The sequence below is a fragment of the Haliotis cracherodii genome, unplaced genomic scaffold (assembly GCF_022045235.1).
Source record: "Haliotis cracherodii isolate W230 unplaced genomic scaffold, xgHalCrac1.p SCAF_8, whole genome shotgun sequence".
NCBI classification, from domain to species: domain Eukaryota; kingdom Metazoa; phylum Mollusca; class Gastropoda; order Lepetellida; family Haliotidae; genus Haliotis; species Haliotis cracherodii.
The window spans coordinates 28,932,735-28,954,370 of NW_027266341.1; the positions used below are offsets into that span (position 1 = coordinate 28,932,735).

Sequence of the window (21,636 nt, forward strand, 5' to 3'; positions counted from 1 at the left end):
TATTTCTAGTAATTATTACAATATTTATCGTGAAAATGGCATTACATGGTAAGACACATATTATGAGTGGGTTAAGTATGGTTTTACACTGCTTTTGGCAATATCACGGCAGGGACACCAGAAATGGGCATCACACATTGTACCCATGCGGGAAACTGAACAAAGGTCTTCAGCGTGATAAGCGAATGCTTTAACTAGAAGGCTACCCCTGCGCCTCCACATATTATGATGATAAAAAGGCTGACATTGTGTTCAAATGACAACAAATCTTGTCATGAATACATTTCGGAAAATAATATTTATTTCTCATGAAAGACTTGAAATATAAGTCCTGATTAACAAGCTTACTTACCTCCTCGGCAGTTTACAGGTTTTGGTTAGTGAATAATGTAAAAAAATAACTGATTTATTTGTTGAAAACTATGGGGAACTGACAGTCTGTTCATAAATCTATAGTACCCCATGTGGGAAAGTAGCTAATATATATGGACACATTGTGAGGAAACACAAGGAATGGGCTTCACACATTATACTCATGTGGAAAGTCGAACCCGGACCTTTGGTAATGATGAATGAACGCTTTGACCACTAGACTACCCAAGCACTTCTATATTATAACTGGGGAGCATCTAAGGCATTGCAATTCACTCTGCAGAGTTGTGTCCCTTTGGGGCACCAGAAACCTATGATTGTGAGTTCGAATCCTGGTTCACCTCAATTATGATTCTAGGTTTGTCAGCACCATACCCATGCTGATGGGTTTCACTGAAAACTGTATCACTTTCCACCCACATTACATAAGCTGACACACGTGATATAACTGGAATATTGTTCAAAGCGGAGTTCAAACCCAAATCACTCACTCATGTAGTAAGACATGACTGAGCCATCTAGAGGTGGAGAGGGAATAGGTAGAAGGAATAGGAGGTAATGAAACTAACACATGGATTCCCTCTTCATCCATCCATAAGTGTCCCTCGGCATTGTGGGAGGATGCTGTACCACGGGGACCGCTAGTCACAGTGTCTGAGTCAACAGCCCTTCCGGCCCCGAGGGATGGGAGGGCAGAGGCGTCACTCATGTAGACATTATTATGGCTTTCCGAATACATGACTTCGACCAGACCAAAGGTATTATTTGCTCTTCAAAATATACTTATTGGCATTTACCTACTTTTGCTAAAGAAATCTATCCAAAACATATAAAAAACCACTCTCTTGAGATGCTCTAGACAGTAAAAATGTGTAAAGCTAAATAATCAATGTTACATCTACTTCACTAATTTTCAAAATTCAAACTTCAAACCGGAAGAACAAATGAGGACTCATGTTCAGTATATCTACTGAACAGTTTATAAAACCATATATAAGATACTATGTGATAAATCGCAAAGAACAATGAAGAACAAAGTGTAATTTATTTCATTCTAAAAAATTGTTCTATCATTATGTCATTTCTGAAGATTCAAGCATACGCTTGCAACTTGATGATGTCATAAAATCGACGATGTTCTTTTCAAGTAAGACATGTCTAGTGTGTTGTTCCCCATAGATGCATCTGGGCAACGTAGATAAACGCAATGGCCATATGAGAGATATAACAATCAGTACAAAATACAAAAAGGTACAGATAATAAACATGAGAATTGTGTGAATATGCGGGGAAATACCAAACTTAACCCCCCTGTTCATAAAATGGACTTCTCTGACTTTGCCGAAGTCAGATTGTGTTCAGGGAGTCATCATTATTTCAATATGGGTAAACAGTTTTTAAAGCTTGTAAAGTTTATTAACATCCTAAAAGAGAATGATGTCTCATATAAGAATAGACGACTTGTGTTAGTTGTTCGTCATCCACTAATTCCTGGTTTCTTCTCCCTGCAGGGTTTTATTGGACAATAAATAACTACCACCAATCGTTTATTCCTTATGTAATGTTTCAAATGTCAAAGATCATGTGAACAATTTGACACATGAAAACATGTCCCCTGTGACAACAATGGGAATAATGAGTGCATAAACCAAAACATATTGTGTCAGAATTCTTGTACATGGAGCCAGAAAATAACATTTTACAATTCATTTTCGCACAATATATCATGTATTTTTATACATACATTTGGCAATAATTTGTTTTGTATCAGAACATGACCTAATGATACAATTGACAACAGCATCATGAAAGAAACTGTCACAATGAGCTATAACTTAATTTATCTCAGTTAAAAGTAGCAAGCCGTGAACTTTACGTGCGCTCGACAAGATCAGGAAGATCCATAATAGGCAGCACTGGAGATCTATCAAATGTACTCAGAATTTCAAATTTTCATTACTAAGCCCACATTACTATGACATGAATACTTTGATGAATTGAGACTTTAATTCTGTACAAATAGTTCTAACATTTGGTATTTGATGGTATAAGGTTCAATATCACCAGTTCACATTGGGCAATACAGCACATGAATTGTATTCAGACAAAATCTATTATACATGTCTATTAATATTTATATGCCATAAAATCTGAAATAGTCTGAGATGGATATTCCACAATTTAATAACTTCCAGGCATTCGTGTAATTTACTTTCAAGGTTTGGTAACCTCAACACATCTTATATTGCCTAAACAACTTGTGGTTACATTTAAATAGCTTTCAGGGTTGGATTTGAGTTGGTTGGTAGGTGTAAGAATTACAGCTCAGGCCAGATGATAATTGTTCTTCTTGTTTTATGGAGGAAACTAAACAACCAATAAGCTAACAGCTGCTTAAATGCACTGACTGACCGATTGTTTAACACTGCAATCAGCAATATATACAAGAAATATGACGGCAGCCTGTTAATAACAGATGGGACCAGACAAACCAGTGACTATAAACATGTGCAATTTTCCACACAAAAATAAAAACAACTCCCTTATTTGCCAATTTTAATGTGTCCTGTATTCTAGTTTCTCATGTTTTAAATTCTTCATTATGCCATAAAAATTATTTATTAGGCGTTCATTCCCACTCACCTTTGCTATCAAACACCCCAGCTTCTATAAATGTATGTCTTGTTCCCAAATACTACAGGAAGAAAATACACTATATACAGTTTTATCAACCATTCAAGCTTCATATGAATTACAGCAGGCAACAGTTAATGTTCACCGAACATTATGATAAAATATATAAAACAACGCCACCTGCCTCACAGTTCAACAATTTGGATGATAGTCTAATAGTTCATTTAATACGTTGTGGTCCAATTCATCTTGGTATATATGTTTAAAAATTTGGGAATATTATCACCGCGGTGGAAATAGTTTTCTGTATTTTCATTTCAGTTTTTGACATTTTCGTTTTTGTTTTTGACATTTTCATTTTAGTTTTTGACATTTTCATTTTAGTTTTTGACATTTTTGCTTCACTTTTCAGCAATCCAATATCTTCTTTATACATGATTTATCACATATTTGTATGACAAATCGTGTTAATTTGCAAAGGGTTACGATAACAGTAAGTGAGATATCAACATATTGAAAAACACACTCCATGTCCCTTATGGGCCACCATAGTAATGTAATAAAAACAGTATTGGATGTGACCAATTAATTACAAACCTTATCAAAACATTAGGATGAAAACACTGCAATGGTCCAAAACGCAACACAGACACCCGTATCAAATACATCACCATTGAATAACCATATCCTGTTTGTTTCATTCCAGCCCACATTAAACAGGAGTATATACTTTCGTTTGCCCCACAGTTTATGTTTGTTCATCACTTTTCTATATTCATTACTGCAAGAACATTTTTTAACAAACATACCTCATGGATCTTTTGCATCTTGTCTGCAATATCTTAGCGTACTGCCCAAGAATATCAACAAACAAAAATATTACTTCCTTAAACCTGATATTTTGGTGCCAACTGTCTTCTTGTTGACTCAATATTAATTTTTAAGTGATATTTAAACTCTACATTTTCAGGTCTTCTAGATTTTCTTCAAAAGAAAGGTAAAACATATTTTTTTAAATCCTTATTTTAACATGGATCTGCTGATAAGGATGTAGTTACCATCTCTAAGATGGAACAATAACTTCCTCTATTTTTTGGAAACACTGGAAATAACCTTAAAAATTGTAACTGAAAACAGGCTACTTAAAAACTTTAAGGAATTCCTCATCAAACTACCACATCCCAAAGAAACACTTGATTACTCAGCAACCAAACAGGTTTTATTAGAAAACAACAAAAGGACATTTCTATCCAACTCCAAGCCCTGGCAGCATTTCATTAAGTAATAACACTCGGGCCGCTCCAAGGACAATACAGTTGATGTTCTGTGTAACACGGAGGATTAATAAAAGCGATGACACAACAATGGGGATGAGTCTCACCTTCACTCTGCCACAAGCTCAGCATCCTCACTCAATCAAACCACGGATATCCAAACTAAGCTGATTTCTTCAGGAATCTTCAATAAGGAGAAAATCCTGCTGTGTCCGACCACACAACTGTTACATGGAGAAGTACAGATTTCTGTGACTACACCTCCTCCTCCAGCAAACACATCGCCGACACAGCGCGAGGCACAAAGTGCTGGCGGACTCACCAGATTACTCCGTCCCTCGGGATATTCTGATGATATGTGCTGATATGATCGTAGACATATCTCTTAATTCCTCCACTCTCAGGCATCAGCTTGCAAACTTACATCAACTAAGTCCCCTTTATCACAGACGTTATCATCGACTAAGAGTAATTATGTCACCACAGGGATGTGGGCACCCTGGCAGGGGGTGGGGGGTGAATGCTGGGGGAGGGGGGGGGGGCTGTGTCTGTCTGCTCACTTCTATATCCCAGCCTGGGATTATCTAACTTAATCCCAACAACAAGTTTATCAATAATCCTCCTACTACACATATTTACATGTACGACCGTTTGCCTCACTCAGCTCCATAACACAGGACGGAATACTGCCTTGCATGGACATGTCTCTCAAGGGTCACTTCAATCGTTATATAAACAATTCTTATAGTCAGACAATGTGAAATATTTTTTTACAATTCAAATATTTTATGGCTTCAGGATCGAGGAAGGTCAGTAAAGCATTCTTCCTTTGACGGGTTTGATGAAAAACAGATTGTTGTTAAGAGGAACATATAGTCAGAGCCCATGAAGTGAGCCTCTGGCTTAACTTAAAATACAATTGTAATTTTATAGAATTTGTGAAACTTGAAGTACCGTATTCGACGTAATAAGCGCCCGGGGCGCTCTCAAAATTATAAATAAGGGGCTCTTATTAGAATATAATTTTGGTGAAAGACTCGAAAGATTGTAAATTTTATGGTTTCGGCTGACAGCCTGAAATGATACAAAAGAAAAGTATGTGCGTATTATACACGACAGATGTATTTTACAGAATTTAATTGCCCGTAATTAAGGTTTCATATAACACACGAGTGCATATTATACACGAAGAAATGTACACGAATTGTGTACATTGATCAGTTGGAAGGGTGCTAATTGGGATTGTTCACTAGCCAATATATTGTAGAATATTGCCATGGGCGCTTATTAGAGCGGGGCGCTTATTACGTCGAATACGGTACTTAGTTATCATTATAGCTATGGCATCAAATATCTTTACATCTCTTTTGACCCTATTCAAGTACACCAAGACCAGTTATTTATGGTGAGGAGGAAGGATGGTACTGCATGTGAGGTGAAAAGTGGGGTGGGGTAGGATGGTCAAAATAGGGGATGGGGGAAGGCAGGGGGGTGGGGTGGAATAGGAGGTGAAAAGTAGGGTAGTGTCAGGGTATAGAGGGTGTAAAAAACAAAATCCTTCAACTGTTAAAATAGTGCTCTTGATTTATGGAAAAGCCACAACAGTAAAACAATGAAGAAATGAAAATGCTGGTTTAGATTGAAATAACTTTGTAACTTATATATATATATTTTTTAATTTTGTACAAGAATTTTATCAAAGGGATTCTTTCAGCTTTATTAACTATAAATCAAATATCACTACATTTATATATCTTGCTGACCCGTGAAGATCTGGGTTAGAATTAGTCTTCAATCACCCATGCTTGTCGAAAGAGGACAATAACAGGATTGGGTGGTCAAGCTTGCTGACTTGGTTAATGCATGTCATCCGTATCCAAATGGCGTGGATCGATGCTCATATCAAACACTGGATTGTCTGGTCGAGATTCGATTATTTACAGACCACTGTCATATAGCTGGAATATTGCTGAGTGCAGCATTAAAATAACAAACAAACAAAAAAATATCTTGCCTCCTGTCGATAGAACAAGGAAATAAATATGCAAAAAGTGGAAATCCACACGAAGGATCAGAGTCTACAATACCTGGAAGGTCATATTGTTAAGTTTACAATTTCAGACAAAACATTCCGCCAACTATTGATAAAAGATTACCAATATGAAGTCTACATCTGAGCAAGTCTTCATTACAGTGGGTCAGTCAATTGCCAAAAGTCTCCCTCTATACATGTGTATAGAGAATCAAGTTGTGAATAGCCTGTACAGTGACAAGGTCAAACTACAAGACAGTGGTACCTGTTAGGGACACTGTAAGCACTGCCATTGAAAATACTTGATTCCTTCACTCCTCACACGATCTGACGAGAGTGCCATGAAGAGCTATTGGCTTATAAAATTTAGTTCTTCAGGATTAATTTCCACCTAGAAGGTGATGATGGCTCCGAGGTATAACCACATGTCAGCTGAAGCAGGTGATGCTATTCCCCATCAGTCAACTCATAACACACAGTTGCTTTAGGAGGACTCTGTTGGTCTTGTGTGGTATCTACGCTTTCAGGCACATTTCTTGATTTTATCCCGAAAATATAGAACACTAAACACGCTCCTGTGTAATACCAATTTTATACAACAAGTGAATAGTTATGGTGTCTGCTTTCGCTTGTCAGATACTCGAACCATTAACAACTTTCATAAAATTGGCATTAAATGTGAGCGAGTTTAGTTTTTATTTATTACTTGCCATTTATAACTCATAAACTAGGTCAAGCGTTTGAATACAATATTTCACTGTTGTGTGTAAATAGGCAGACATCTACACATTAATAGTATAAATTTAATACTATATAACAGCCTACCGTTAGAATTCAGCACCACAAAGTTTACAAACACGTCACCATATCCAATGATGAAATTTGTGAATTCTTGTTGCAAGATACACTGATGTAACAATGCCCTATGACATCAGCCTAGCAACAGGGCTGCTGGTGTCATCGAGTCTGCATAAGCTCCTGTCAGGGATCTATCCATCTTCCAAAGGCAAGGGAGTTAACTGACTGTGAAAGTCCACTTTCCACCCTTGCCGCACTTGGCTAGAATTTCTGGGTTAGATCACAGCGCCATCAGTGGCTATTACGAGTAAGTATGTCCCTCCTATTGTTCATTTCTGGTGTCTTCCGCCGTGATATTGCTGGAATATTGCTAAAAGCGGCTTAAAACCATACTCACTTACTCCTATTGACCAATTTAGATTCCACCTCTCGTATCACTTACATTTGCTTCGAACAAAATGGTGGTGCCCTGTCAAGACGATCAATAATCAAAATTCATATTGAGATAAAATTGGTCTTACTCCGCGAAGTGCATCACTTCACGTGAGAACCTTCATTAAAAACATGAAAAGATTTGAAAAAATATCTTTTAACTCTATATTGGGGGCATGATTTCGTTACGCGAGTTCAATTGGACTATGCCGATACTCGTTAGTCCAACCAAACTATAGCCCTTTAATTCCAGCCTAGTTTGGCAAGGATGGAAACTGGACTTTTAATGTCAGTTAACTCCCTTGCCTTGGGAAGAAGTGATCTATCATCTCTACATGCAATGTCATTGAATAAGCCCAGTAGTGTTGAGACTTTTCAATATCATATAGATGGTTATTGCCTCAGCAAGCCTCGGAGATTTTCCACTTTTTCAACTTGTGTTGATGTATTTTATATGAAAAGACACCAGAGTGAGATTCTCTATTTCTGCCTTTCCAGGGGCATTGTTTTTCATAAAGTTCTTATGCAAAGATCAATTCATTAATCTGCAACAACAAAGACTTAATATACATAAATGCCCACTCATATACAACATTCTACCCCACAAACACCCTAAAACCACGAGGGGGCATGGGTGGCCCAGTTGTCTAAGGCGCAGTGACTCACTGTGCAGAGTTGCGTCCCTTAGGCACGCCAGAAACCTATGATTATGGGTTCGAATCCCATTTCGCCCTCGTTATGTTTCTAGGTTGTCCGCACCATATCCATGCTCTTGGGTTTCACCGAAGTGGTAAACGTCTGAGACCTGCATCACTTCGGGCTTTCCTCCCACATTAAGCTGACATGCCGTGATATGACTGGAATACTGTTAAAAACGGCGTTAAACCCAACTTACTCACACCCTTAAACCATGATTCATCAATGCAGTTATTCCATGCAAGTCATTTATTTGTGTAAACCTAACTTAATGAACCTCTTTTCTGAAAATATTCAAAGCCTCAACCATTGAGTTATATTTTAAATGCCTTGAGTTTCTGAAAATCCTTCATTTTTTACAAGTCAAAACTGATCATCCTTTGTCCACGAACTCATGTCGTTCACAGACAGACGTTGGCAGCGGGTTTGACACTAACCGGTACTTTTCAGTTATTTGCTGATGTTGCACATCGAGACCTCCCCAACATGAAGTCTACAATAGGATAAGCATGGAGGCTGCTGCTTAAAATTCTCACTTTGACTGAATAAGGGATAGATGCTGAGGGCTTAACTAGGTACAAACATGCCAGTTCTCCATCACCAAGCTACAACAGTTCGAGTCACGACAAGCTACGGCCATGTTTGGAAGGTTTTAAATAGTTCAAACTGTTATCTTAAAATTAGACACTCTGATGCTTTTGTAACTATGTCCGAAATTCTCACCAAACACACAGGTCATGGGGAACCGATGGGGAACAGTGGGGGACTGTGCGCCACTCGTATGTCAAAGAAATGATGCTCTCTCAGCAAACACTCATCGCCTTGCAAACAAAACATATCCCCAAAACACACCACTAACCCCAGCACAGACTTACGGCCTGTAACCGCTGCTGTAAATACCCTACTAACATCTACATGGAAAGCCAGGACATACACTGCTTTCTGTTAATTCAATTACACAGATCATTTTTTTTAAATCTGTCTAAATACTTTTTCCTTGCATTCAAACAAGATATTTTTTTATAAAAATCTACAACTAATTCAAATAGTTTAAAGCTTTTATTCATTATTTTAACAGGCAAAACCCAATTTCAATGTTGACGTCAATGCGAGGTGTACTGCAGATCTTCCAAGCATGCCAGTTCCATTATGTAAAGGTCACAGCCTTGCTACCCACAATGCCAAAAGTCCAGGGTATGCTCAATATTTGTGGACTTTGACGGATGGGCGGGGGACAGGTCAACAGTAAACACATGAAATCAGAGAGTAAACTGCCGCAGATACGACAGAATGTCTTTGTTGCCATGCTGGGAAACACCTACACTGACTCGACATACATGATGATCTCATTTTGTTAAACTGAATTCTTTAAGTACATATCAAGTGCATTGGAGTTTTTTCTGAAGTTAATTACATGTTGCAAAAATATTGTCTTTTCTTTCTACAAAGTTAATTAAGATCAGAATGTTTTCAATGTTTGAACAGATTTTCTATGCCGAGTTGAAGGCAGCAAAAAATACTAATCTGACTGCTGGTTAATCAAAAAGGCAAAAGGGCAATGTAGCGTTTCTCTTCAGTTTCTCTGTTCCCTGGTCTTGTTCAAAAGATTAATTACTTACATCGTAAATGTATTATTTTGTAGCTGTTATCATTATACCGAATGAAACAATTTGGAACATTTCTAAGTTTGGTTATAAGTAATTATATTTGATCGGTAAATGTATTATTTTGTAGCTGTTATCATTATACCGAATGAAACAATTTGGAACATTTCTAAGTTTGGTCGTTCATTTTTATCTTTGGTATAAAACAAACTTCAATAATGTTCAAAATCAAATGTTACTGTGATGATTTTTTTATTTGTGAAATGTATTGATTATATTTCTGATTGGACACCCTGACCAGGACTGATTGGTAATCTCCAACTGGGAATGAAAATAACCATTTCAGCATTATATGTGTCTATGAAATAACCATTTCACCATTGTATCTATGAAATAACCATTTCACCATTGTATCTATGAAATAACCATTTCACCATTGTATCTATGAAATAACCATTTCACCATTGTATCTATGAAATAACCATTTCACCAGTATGTGTCTATGAAAGTAATCATTTGAACATAATTTGTACATAAAATTCAAAGGGAGCTTTCAATTTTGAAATTTTGAATTTCTTTAAATTTTGTATAGAAAAAAAATATCTTCTGAAAGCTTATGGGGCACATCTTCATGGCAATAAAAAGACAAAATCATCTTCAAAGATCACGAGAGGAGATAAGAGTCATGTGCTCGATACATAGGACCATGATCACTGATCCTTAACCCTTCGAGTATGCTAACATATCAAACTACACCAGTGACGATTGGTCTTCAGCAACCCATGCCTGCTATAAAAGGCGACTATGCTTGTTGTAAGAGGCAACTAACAGGATTTGGTGGTCAGGCTCGCTGACTTGGTTGATGCGTGACATTGTATCCCAATTGCGTGGATCGATGCTCATGATGTCAATCACTGGATTGTCTGGTCCATGCTCGATTATTTACGAACCACTGTCACATAGCTGGAATATTGCTGAGCGTGGGGTTAAACAACAAACAAACAAACATATTAAACTCATTAACTCATTTATCAAACTGAGCATTTGGAATGATAGTTATCTCAAACTTGACGAAGCCGCTACAGGGGGATCAGATGGACACAATGTCTGATGGATACAGACAGAAAAGTCTGATGGATGTTTAAAGAAAACTTTCTCTTAGATGTGGGACAGTGGCTAAGTGGTTCAGCGTTTGCCTGGGATACTGAATAGCATGGGCTGGCTCAGTGGGAGAGAATATTGATTGGTGTCACCCTCTTCACCCGCATCTATTGCGTATAGCTGAATCAAGTCATGCTCATAATATAAACCACTGGTTTGCCTGGTCCAAGCTCAGATATACTGCAGACTGCCAAGATATAGATATGACATGGCTGACTGTGTAAGTGTGATAGAATCATGCTCATAATATCAACCACCGGTTTGCTTGGTCCAAACTCAGATATACTGCAGACTGCCAAGATATAGATATGACATGGCTGACTGTGTAAGTGTGATAGAATCATGCTCATAATATCAACCACCGGTTTGCCTGGTCCAAACTCAGATATACTGCAGACTGCCAAGATATAGATATGACATGGCTGACTGTGTAAGTGTGATGGAATCATGCTCATAATATCAACCACTAGTTTGCCTGGTCCAAGCTCAGATATACTGCAGACTGCCAAGATATAGATATGACATGGCTGACTGTGTAAGTGTGATAGAATCATGCTCATAATATCAACCACCGGTTTGCCTGGTCCAAGCTCAGATATACTGCAGACTGCCAAGATATAGATATGACATGGCTGACTGTGTAAGTGTGATAGAATCATGCTCATAATATCAACCACCGGTTTGCCTGGTCCAAGCTCAGATATACTGCAGACTGCCAAGATATAGATATGACATGGCTGACTGTGTAAGTGTGATAGAATCATGCTCATAATATCAACCACCGGTTTGCCTGGTCCAAACTCAGATATACTGCAGACTGCCAAGATATAGATATGACATGGCTGACTGTGTAAGTGTGATAGAATCATGCTCATAACATCAACCACCAGTTTGCCTGGTCCAAACTCAAATCAGTGATATAAATTGGCACTAGTATTAAAGTCTTTATCAAACTGCCCAATAGTTAAGGTATCATAAGGACAAGTAGAAAATCGCCATTTTTGATGGTTTTGCTATATATTATCATCATAAGGACTAGTGGACTAAAATTGCTAGTTTCCATTCTTGCAAATACACTGCAGTCTGCCCAGATAAAACTTTAACATGGCTGACTGTGTAAGTGGGATGGAATCATGCTCCCGCTATCGACCACCAGTTTGCTTGGGCATGATAAATATTAGATTACTGACTTCATGATGTTGCTGTGGTATTTTAAGTAATTATATTTGACAAGAACCTGAGGATCAGTTTTCCTAATCATACTTTATGATCAGATTACTGACTTCATGATGTTGCTGTGGTATTTTAAGTAATTATATTTGACAAGAACCTGAGGATCGGTTTTCCTAATCATACTTTATGATCAGATTACTGACTTCATGATGTTGCTGTGGTATTTTAAGTAATTATATTTGACAAGAACCTGAGGATCGGTTTTCCTAATCATACTTTATGATCAGATTACTGACTTCATGATGTTGCTGTGGTATTTTAAGTAATTATATTTGACAAGAACCTTAGGATCAGTTTTCCTAATCATACTTAATGATTAGGTTACTGTGTTCTATCCTTCGTGAAGGGACATCTTGATTCTTTGTTCCTACACTCGCTGTGGGGCTTGGCCGGAACACATTCTGGAACACCTGTGTTTCTCTCCTTCGTGAACGGACATCTTGATTCTTTGTTCCTACACTCGCTGTGGGCCTTGGCCGGAACACGTTCTGGAACACCTGTGTTTCTCTCCTTCGTGAAGGGACATCTTGATTCTTTGTTCCTACACTCGCTGTGGGGCTTGGCTGGAACACGTTCTGGAACACCTGTGTTTCTCTCCTTCGTGAAGGGACATCTTGATTCTTTGTTCCTACACTCGCTGTGGGGCTTGGCTGGAACACGTTCTGGAACACCTGTGTTTCTCTCCTTCGTGAAGGGACATCTTGATCCTTTGTTCCCACACTTGCTGTGGGCCTTGGCCGGAACATGTTCTGAAACACCTGTGTTTCTCTCCTTCGTGAAGGGACATCTTGATTCTTTGTTCCTACACTCGCTGTGGGCCTTGGCCGGAACACGTTCTGGAACATCTGTGTTTCTCTCCTTCGTGAAGGGACATCTTGATTCTTTGTTCCTACACTCGCTGTGGGCCTTGGCCGGAACACCTGTGTTTCTCTCCTTCGTGAAGGGACATCTTGATTCTTTGTTCCTACACTCGCTGTGGGCCTTGGCCGGAACACCTGTGTTTCTCTCCTTCGTGAAGGGACATCTTGATTCTTTGTTCCTACACTCGCTGTGGGCCTTGGCCGGAACACCTGTGTTTCTCTCCTTCGTGAAGGGACATCTTGATTCTTTGTTCCTACACTCACTGTGGGCCTTGGCCGGAACACCTGTGTTTCTCTCCTTCGTGAAGGGACATCTTGATTCTTTGTTCCTACACTCGCTGTGGGCCTTGGCCGGAACACCTGTGTTTCTCTCCTTCGTGAAGGGACATCTTGATTCTTTGTTCCTACACTCGCTGTGGGCCTTGGCCGGAACACGTTCTGGAACACCTGTGCTAACCTTGCCAAATATGGTCATAAAATACACCACAGAAAGGTCACATATATGACACACATATGACTCTTAGTAAATTACAAACTGTGAGTAATTACAGAATCCAACAATAGCAGTTGCCGTGGCAACCAGAAGTTGTGCCATATACATCCTGAACTTCACGTTGTCAACGACACCAGTAATCCACTCTCCTCCCATCTGACGGCTAACTCATATATTTCACAAAATAGATTAACGAAAATGTTTATCACCAAAATGTCATCATCCCAGCCAAAATCCATTTTGTGCAACTAGCTTTAGTCAGTTAGCGCAGCAGACAAATTTCATCATGGTGATCATTCTCTGTATCTTCAGGCAGTGAAGCTAAAGTCACACCGTTTCCATGACGCAGAAGATCCCACAGTTCCAGGACTAGTTTGAAATATTAAGATTTGCAGTTTTCCATATTTGTATCCGGCTTTGAAGTCTGGGGACGGGACTCTGTTTGGGTAATATTGTTGACATTAACGTCCCCCGCTAGACATTGGGATGGAGACTCAGTCAGAAATATGCTACTTTTATTCTTGAGACATACTTCATCATTTATAACTTCCTAATTGTCTATTTGAAGACTGAACTAATGCAGAATAAACGCACTGCACAAATTGCTGATGGAATGGGGAAATGCCATGTGATATTGGAGGCAAATATATGTTTCATCACGTTAGAAGGTCGACCTGTGGCAAATTAAGAGAACTGTATTTCTATGGTGTGCTTGTGAGCTGGCCAAATTCAAAGGAAGGCTGTCAGAGCAATACATGTCAGAGGCCAATAATTCTAAATCAATTTATAAATAATTATGACTTAAACATTCCTTTATGAAAAACACATAATCGTGAGGATGAAAGAAGCGTCGAGATGAAGATGGTATTTTTGTAGTAATATCAAAGAATCAATTGCAGCTGAACTAATCCGACATGTACACTTGAGAAAAAAGACCAAGGTTATTTGATAAAAACATCTCACCGGGTACCATAGACCACATTTGAGGATTGAACACATCTAGGAGAAGGTTTTTTGTGCTCAATCTAATTTTATTTTTTTATCTTCTAAACGAAACTACACGTGGATGGCTTGACTTGAAGCTTGACGGAGCAGGATCAAGTAATGACTTTGGACCTACAAACAATTTTAAAGGGTGTACTTGAAAGTGAATTTGAAATCCAAAGTGCCCCATTCTGACAAATTCCAATTGATTTCTGCGTAATTTCCGGTAGAATCAATCAGCCCACTTTGTACACTTGTTTCACATTGAACAGTCTATCCCACAATTCTCCGTTTGAAGGAAGTAAAATTTTCGAAGTAAAGTGACAGTTGCACGAATGAAATAAGTTTGTGGAAGATAATCCTTGTCTTTATGTGCCTAGATTCCTTGCTCTCTGAGCGAACCTTTTTCCACAGAATACCTCCAGACTCAAGTCATGAGCACAATCATCCAAAGTCTATTTGCAGACAAAACTCTATACAGTATCATTCTAAACAGGCAGTGAAACAACTTAATACTTCAATCCCGTATCTCTTTACCCTGTTGGATGAGATTGAATGTGAATTCAGTACCATTTAGAGACTAACAGACTTACGTTGTACACTCCCCTGGGAGGCGAGAATGTCATTTGAGTGCCTAATGTCCGTTGACAGGGTAACGATTGTCAGTACCATAAGCATGCTTCAGGGGATGGATACGGCACAATATATGCACTTACGATTATTATTATGAATACATATAATTCTTTTAATGGTTCCGACGTCTGCAACTTTTCCCACTTGTCCAGAGATCCAGTACTGTCCTCTCAGCTCAGCTTTACAAGACCATATGGCAACACTACCCTCTCCTAGAAATGTAGACTAGTGTAAATATTTAATTTTGATCGGAACAAGTGTAGCGGCCATAAAATTTCCGAGTCCCGTGATGGGATTCGAACCATGGACCTTCTGATCAGAGGTCGGACGCCTTGTCCACATGACCAAAGAGGTTAACCCCGTCAGCAATTTGACAAGGTAAGGATGTCATCTGTGGGATGACTCCACGCCCTGCTACACAAGCAACTACATTTAACTTGAAACGGAGAGATGAGAATTTGTGGTAAATCTAGACTTGCTTCACTTGGAGCTAGGGTATTACCGTAAGTGCTGGTTACACAAGAGTAACTCAATGGACCACAGACATGGAACATAGCAGTCCCTCGAAGATGGGGCGGTCGGGTAGCCTAGTGGTTAAAGTGTCAGCTCGTCACATCGAAGACCCGTGTTAAGCCTATTTCTGGTGTCCCCCGCCGTGATATTGCTGGAATATTGCTAAAAGCGCCGTAAAATCTCACTCACTCACTCACTCACCCGTGAAGATGACCAGTCAGGACGGCTCTCTGAGGTGACAATCCAAAACTGTAAATACAACCTAACCATAAACTGGATCTCTCGGCAAGTCAGGTGACATTCCTTTTCTCTGTAGTCAATGCATCTCCTAAATATCACCGCTAACACTTTGGATATTTCAAGGTAACTATTTAGAAAGGCCTTTCTTCCAAATACATGAAGAAATTAAATGTACAAGAACAACTTACCGTGAGAGTGTAGAATTCCATGTGGCAGGGATGGAGGAGTCTGCCACTCCCCAGGGCAAGCTGGACATGTGATAGCAGCACACAGATCTAATTACATACCACACACACTTGATACCATGTCTGACCTCATCGCACATCTACGCACTTACAACACACTATAACACTTGGCAACTGATACTTCTGTTTGAATGTTTTCACCTTTTCACTCAAAGGACCCAGAATTATCAGAATTAATCTAAAGGCAAAAACAACAGTGATATAAATGAAATTCAGGACACAGAGATAGACTAAGGTCTGCAGTATAACTGACATACTCGAAGTGTCTGGCTTCACTGCAATCTGTTCATAACTGACAGACTTGAAGTGTCAGGCTTCGCTGCAATCTGTTCATAACTGACAGACTTGAAGTGTCAGGCTTCGCTGCAATCTGTTCATAACTGACAGACTTGAAGTGTCAGGCTTCGCTGCAATCTGTTCATAACTGACAGACTTGAAGTGTCAGGCTTCGCTGCAATCTGTTCATAACTGACAGACTCGAAGTGTCAGGCTTCGCTGCAATCTGTTCATAACTGACAGACTCAAAGTGTCTGGCTTCACTGTAATCTGTTCATAACTGTCAGACTCAAAGGGTCTGGCTTCACTGTAATCTGTTCATAACTGTCAGACTCAGAGTGTCTGGCTTCACTGTAATCTGTTCATAACTGACAGACTCAAAGTGTCTGGCTTCACTGTAATCTGTTCATAACTGTCAGACTCAAAGGGTCTGGCTTCACTGTAATCTGTTCATAACTGTCAGACTCAAAGGGTCTGGCTTCACTGTAATCTGTTCATAACTGACAGACTCAAAGTGTCTGGCTTCACTGTAATCTGTTCATAACTGACTCAAAGGGTCTGGCTTCAATACTGACAGACTACAGTATATTGTTCTAAAACATTCAAAAGCTCCACTTCCTGTATGATGAATTCATCACATGCATTTGATGTTATGTACTTTATTATATTTCCATGGACTTTGAACTGTGACAGTATGGGAGGGGCAGTGTGGGAGGAACAGTGTGGGATGGACAGTGTGGGAGGGACAGTGTGGGAGTGACAGTGTGGGAGGGAGAGTATGGGAGGGGCAGTGTGGGAGGAACAGTGTGGGAGGGGCAGTGTGGGAGGGGCAGTGTGGGAGTGACAGTGTGGGAGGGAGAGTATGGGAGGGGCAGTGTGGGAGGAACAGTGTGGGAGGGGCAGTGTGGGAGGGACAGTGTGGGAGGGACAGTGTGGGAGGGACAGTGTGGGAGCGGCAGTGTGGGAGGAACAGTGTGGGAGGGACAGTGTGGGAGGGAGAGTGTGGGAGGGACAGTGTGGGAGGGGCAGTGTGGGAGCGGCAGTGTGGGAGGGAGAGTATGGGAGGGGCAGTGTGGGAGGGAGAGTATGGGAGGGGCAGTGTGGGAGGGAGAGTATGGGAGGGGCAGTGTGGGAGGGAGAGTATGGGAGGGACAGTGTGGGAGGGAGAGTATGGGAGGGGCAGTGTGGGAGGGAGAGTATGGGAGGGACAGTGTGGGAGGAACAGTATGGGAGGGGCAGTGTGGGAGGGACAGTGTGGGAGGGACAGTGTGGGAGTGACAGTGTGGGAGGGACAGTGTGGGAGGGGCAGTGTGTGAGTGACAGTGTGGGAGTGACAGTGTGGGAGGGACAGTGTGGGAGGGGCAGTGTGTGAGTGACAGTGTGGGAGGGACAGTGTGGGAGGAACAGTGTGGGAGGGACAGTGTGGGAGGGGCAGTGTGGGAGGAACAGTATGGGAGGGACAGTGTTGGAGGGACAGTGTGGGCGGGGCAGTTTGGGAGGAGCAGTGTGGGAGGGACAGTGTGGGAGGGGCAGTGTGGGAGGAACAGTGTGGGAGGAACAGTGTGGGAGGGACAGTGTGGGAGGGGCAGTGTGGGAGGAACAGTGTGGGAGGAACAGTGTGGGAGGGACAGTGTGGGCGGGACAGTGTGGGAGGGACAGTGTGGGAGGGACAGTGTGGGAGGAGCAGTGTGGGAGGGGCAGTGTGGGAGTGACAGTGTGGGAGGAACAGTGTAGGAGGGACAGTGTGGGAGGGGCAGTGTGGGAGGGGCAGTGTGGGAGGGGCAGTGTGGGAGTGACAGTGTGGGAGGAACAGTGTGGGAGGGACAGTGTGGGCGGGGCAGTGTGGGAGGGGCAGTGTGGGAGGGGCAGTGTGGGAGGGGCAGTGTGGGAGGGACAGTGTGGGAGGGACAGTGTGGAGGGACAGTGTGGGCGGGACAGTGTGGGAGTGACAGTATGGGAGGGACAGTGTGGGAGGAACAGTGTGGGAGGAACAGTGTGGGAGGGACAGTGTGGGAGGGGCAGTGTGGGAGGGGCAGTGTGGGAGGGGCAGTGTGGGAGGAACAGTGTGGGAGGAACAGTGTGGGAGGGGCAGTGTGGGAGGAACAGTGTGGGAGGAACAGTGTGGGAGGGGCAGTGTGGGAGGGACAGTGTGGGAGGGGCAGTGTGTGAGTGACAGTGTGGGAGGGGCAGTGTGGGAGGGGCAGAGTGGGAGGAACAGTGTGGGAGGAACAGTGTGGGAGGGACAGTGTGGAGGGACAGTGTGGAGGGACAGTGTGGAGGGACAGTGTGGGCGGGACAGTGTGGGAGGGACAGTGTGGGAGGGGCAGTGTGGGAGGGGCAGTGTGGGAGGGGCAGTGTGGGAGGGACTGTGTGGCAGGGACAGTGTGGGAGTGGCAGTGTGGGCGGGACAGTGTGGAGGGACAGTGTGGGCGGGACAGTGTGGGAGGGACAGTGTGGGAGGGACAGTGTGGGAGAAACAGTGTGGGAGGGGCAGTGTGGGAGGGACAGTGTGGGAGGGACAGTGTGGGAGGGACAGTGTGGAGGGACAGTGTGGGCGGGACAGTGTGGGAGTGACAGTATGGGAGGGACAGTGTGGGAGGAACAGTGTGGGAGGAACAGTGTGGGAGGGACAGTGTGGGAGGGGCAGTGTGGGAGGGGCAGTGTGGGAGGGGCAGTGTGGGAGGAACAGTGTGGGAGGAACAGTGTGGGAGGGGCAGTGTGGGAGGAACAGTGTGGGAGGAACAGTGTGGGAGGGGCAGTGTGGGAGGGACAGTGTGGGAGGGGCAGTGTGTGAGTGACAGTGTGGGAGGGGCAGTGTGGGAGGGGCAGAGTGGGAGGAACAGTGTGGGAGGAACAGTGTGGGAGGGACAGTGTGGAGGGACAGTGTGGAGGGACAGTGTGGAGGGACAGTGTGGGCGGGACAGTGTGGGAGGGACAGTGTGGGAGGGGCAGTGTGGGAGGGGCAGTGTGGGAGGGGCAGTGTGGGAGGGACTGTGTGGCAGGGACAGTGTGGGAGTGGCAGTGTGGGCGGGACAGTGTGGAGGGACAGTGTGGGCGGGACAGTGTGGGAGGGACAGTGTGGGAGGGACAGTGTGGGAGAAACAGTGTGGGAGGGGCAGTGTGGGAGGGACAGTGTGGGAGGGACAGTGTGGGAGGAACAGTGTGGGAGGAACAGTGTGGGAGGAACAGTGTGGGAGGAACAGTGTGGGAGGGGCAGTGTGGGAGGGACAGTGTGGGAGGGGCAGTGTGGGAGGGGCAGTGTGGGAGGAACAGTGTGGGAGGAACAGTATGGGAGGAACAGTGTGGGAGGGACAGTGTGGGAGGGACAGTGTGGGAGGGGCAGTGTGGGAGGAACAGTGTGGGAGGAACAGTATGGGAGGAACAGTATGGGAGGAACAGTGTGGGAGGGACAGTGTGGGAGGGGCAGTGTGGGAGGGGCAGTGTTGCAGGGACAGTGTTGCAGGGACAGTGTGGGAGTGGCAGTGTGGGAGGGACATTGTGGGAGGGGCAGTGTGGGAGTGACAGTGTGGGAGGGACAGTGTGGGAGGGGCAGTGTGGGAGTGGCAGTGTGGGAGTGACAGTGTGGGAGGGGCAGTGTGGGAGTGACAGTGTGGGAGGAACAGTGTGGGAGGGGCAGTGTGGGAGTGACAGTGTGGGCGGGACAGTGTGGGAGGGACAGTGTGGAGGGACAGTGTGGAGGGACAGTGTGGAGGGACAGTGTGGGCGGGACAGTGTGGGAGGGACAGTGTGGGAGGGGCAGTGTGGGAGGGGCAGTGTGGGAGGGGCAGTGTGGGAGGGACTGTGTGGCAGGGACAGTGTGGGAGTGGCAGTGTGGGCGGGACAGTGTGGAGGGACAGTGTGGGCGGGACAGTGTGGGAGGGACAGTGTGGGAGGGACAGTGTGGGAGAAACAGTGTGGGAGTGGCAGTGTGGGAGGGACAGTATGGGAGGAACAGTGTGGGAGTGACAGTGTGGGAGGGACAGTGTGGGCGGGACAGTGTGGGAGTGGCAGTGTGGGAGGGACAGTGTGGGCGGGACAGTGTGGGAGTGGCAGTGTGGGAGGGACAGTGTGGGTGGGACAGTGTGGGAGTGGCAGTGTGGGAGTGGCAGTGTGGGAGGGACAGTGTGGGAGGGGCAGTGTGGGCGGGACAGTGTGGAGGGACAGTGTGGGCGGGACTGTGTGGGAGGGATAGAGTGGAAGGGAGAGAGTGGGAGGGACAGTGTGAGAGAGACACTTATGTACAACATTTAGCATCCTATGATGATATGATACATAAATCCCTAATATCTAAGACAGATATTACTAGCAACATCAACCATATTAGCCACAGGGTCATGACATCTGAAACAACATTTAATGTGGACAAACAAATATACCAATAAATCTCCAACAGAACTTGCCACATGTCACTGTTAACTGTTATCAAAGGTACGCCTGCACTTCGAAACTTTATAATGACTCTTACTGAGTACCTAAACCAATTTAATTTCAAAGAATATGTCTCCTGCCATGTGTACTGAGCAGGATTCTCCTGAGATATTGAAACTTGGAGATCAAAGCTGCCTGTGATGGCAGTCTCCTCTCATGTCAAATGTTGCAGCCTTTTTTCCGCAACCCTCTTAATTAGCTTCAAACCCGACACAAACTACACTTCTTTATTTCCAATCAATGCAGTGTTATTTTAGGGGCCGCTGTTGTACTGATGGTGAGGGCTGGCCAGGGAACACAATCAGAAAAAAAACCCAACCTATCGCAAACTCCCCACTTTTTAGATGTAATTCCATTGTAGTTTTACTCACGGAAGGTTGTTATCCTGCTGAGGGGCTTAGTTTAAGTTAGCGATTGCCAATTTTCTTGTTTTAGCTTTTGGCAAATAACAATGGCAGCATCTCACAAACTACGAATCATGGTGTTACTGCAGAAAATCACAACGATCTTCATAGAATCCCCCCCCCCTCAAGGAGCCATTAAACTGCAGCTTTAGGGAAGTACTTACATACATTCCTTTATGTTGCCATGGCTACCAAGAAAAATCTTCGCAAAGTTTTACAGAATAATCCTAGAACAGCCAACATAGTAATTTGTCTATCATCTGCCAACAGATTGAAAATTACATGGTAGCCACAGAAAATAGCATGCTATGTTTTGTTCAGGCA

General features: G+C 43.1%; 4 protein-coding genes across 5 annotated transcripts in view; 2 read left to right on the forward strand and 2 right to left on the reverse strand.

Moving 5' to 3' along the window:
• Window positions 1–16,208, reverse strand: part of LOC139450476 (uncharacterized) — a 67,793-nt gene extending 51,585 nt beyond the window's left edge. The window contains exon 1 of one of the 2 annotated variants that reach the window (XM_071232187.1): window positions 16,148–16,208. The gene's annotated coding sequence lies outside the window, so the exon portion shown is untranslated. Of the gene's footprint in view, window positions 1–4,387; window positions 4,492–16,147 lie in introns of those variants that run through there. The other variant, XM_071232186.1, reaches the window with a different exon arrangement.
• Window positions 12,558–13,571, reverse strand: LOC139450914 (uncharacterized). Its single transcript, XM_071232740.1, has one exon. The coding sequence runs from the start codon at window positions 13,569–13,571 to the stop codon at window positions 12,558–12,560; it is 1,014 nt and encodes a 337-aa protein (XP_071088841.1).
• On the forward strand, window positions 14,445–17,758 carry LOC139450915 (loricrin-like). Its single transcript, XM_071232741.1, has 2 exons — window positions 14,445–14,453; window positions 17,174–17,758. The coding sequence occupies exons 1-2, from the start codon at window positions 14,445–14,447 to the stop codon at window positions 17,756–17,758; spliced, it is 594 nt and encodes a 197-aa protein (XP_071088842.1).
• A 172-nt stretch (window positions 17,759–17,930) lies between these two features.
• On the forward strand, window positions 17,931–20,672 carry LOC139450916 (PE-PGRS family protein PE_PGRS47-like). Its single transcript, XM_071232742.1, has 2 exons — window positions 17,931–18,645; window positions 19,282–20,672. The coding sequence occupies exons 1-2, from the start codon at window positions 17,931–17,933 to the stop codon at window positions 20,670–20,672; spliced, it is 2,106 nt and encodes a 701-aa protein (XP_071088843.1).
• The last annotated feature ends 964 nt before the right edge of the window (window positions 20,673–21,636 follow it).

What these genes read in the sequence shown, in the direction of transcription:
- LOC139450916 (XM_071232742.1), top strand. Translation starts at nt 17,931, where the DNA reads ATGGGAGGGACAGTGTTGGAGGGACAGTGTGGGCGGGGCAGTTTGGGA. An exon ending in CAGTGTGGGAGGGGCAGTGT is followed by an intron (nt 18,646 to 19,281) that starts GTGAGTGACAGT and finishes TGTGAGTGACAG; the next exon opens with TGTGGGAGGGGCAGTGTGGG.
- LOC139450914 (XM_071232740.1), bottom strand. Translation starts at nt 13,571, where the DNA reads ATGACCATATTTGGCAAGGTTAGCACAGGTGTTCCAGAACGTGTTCCG.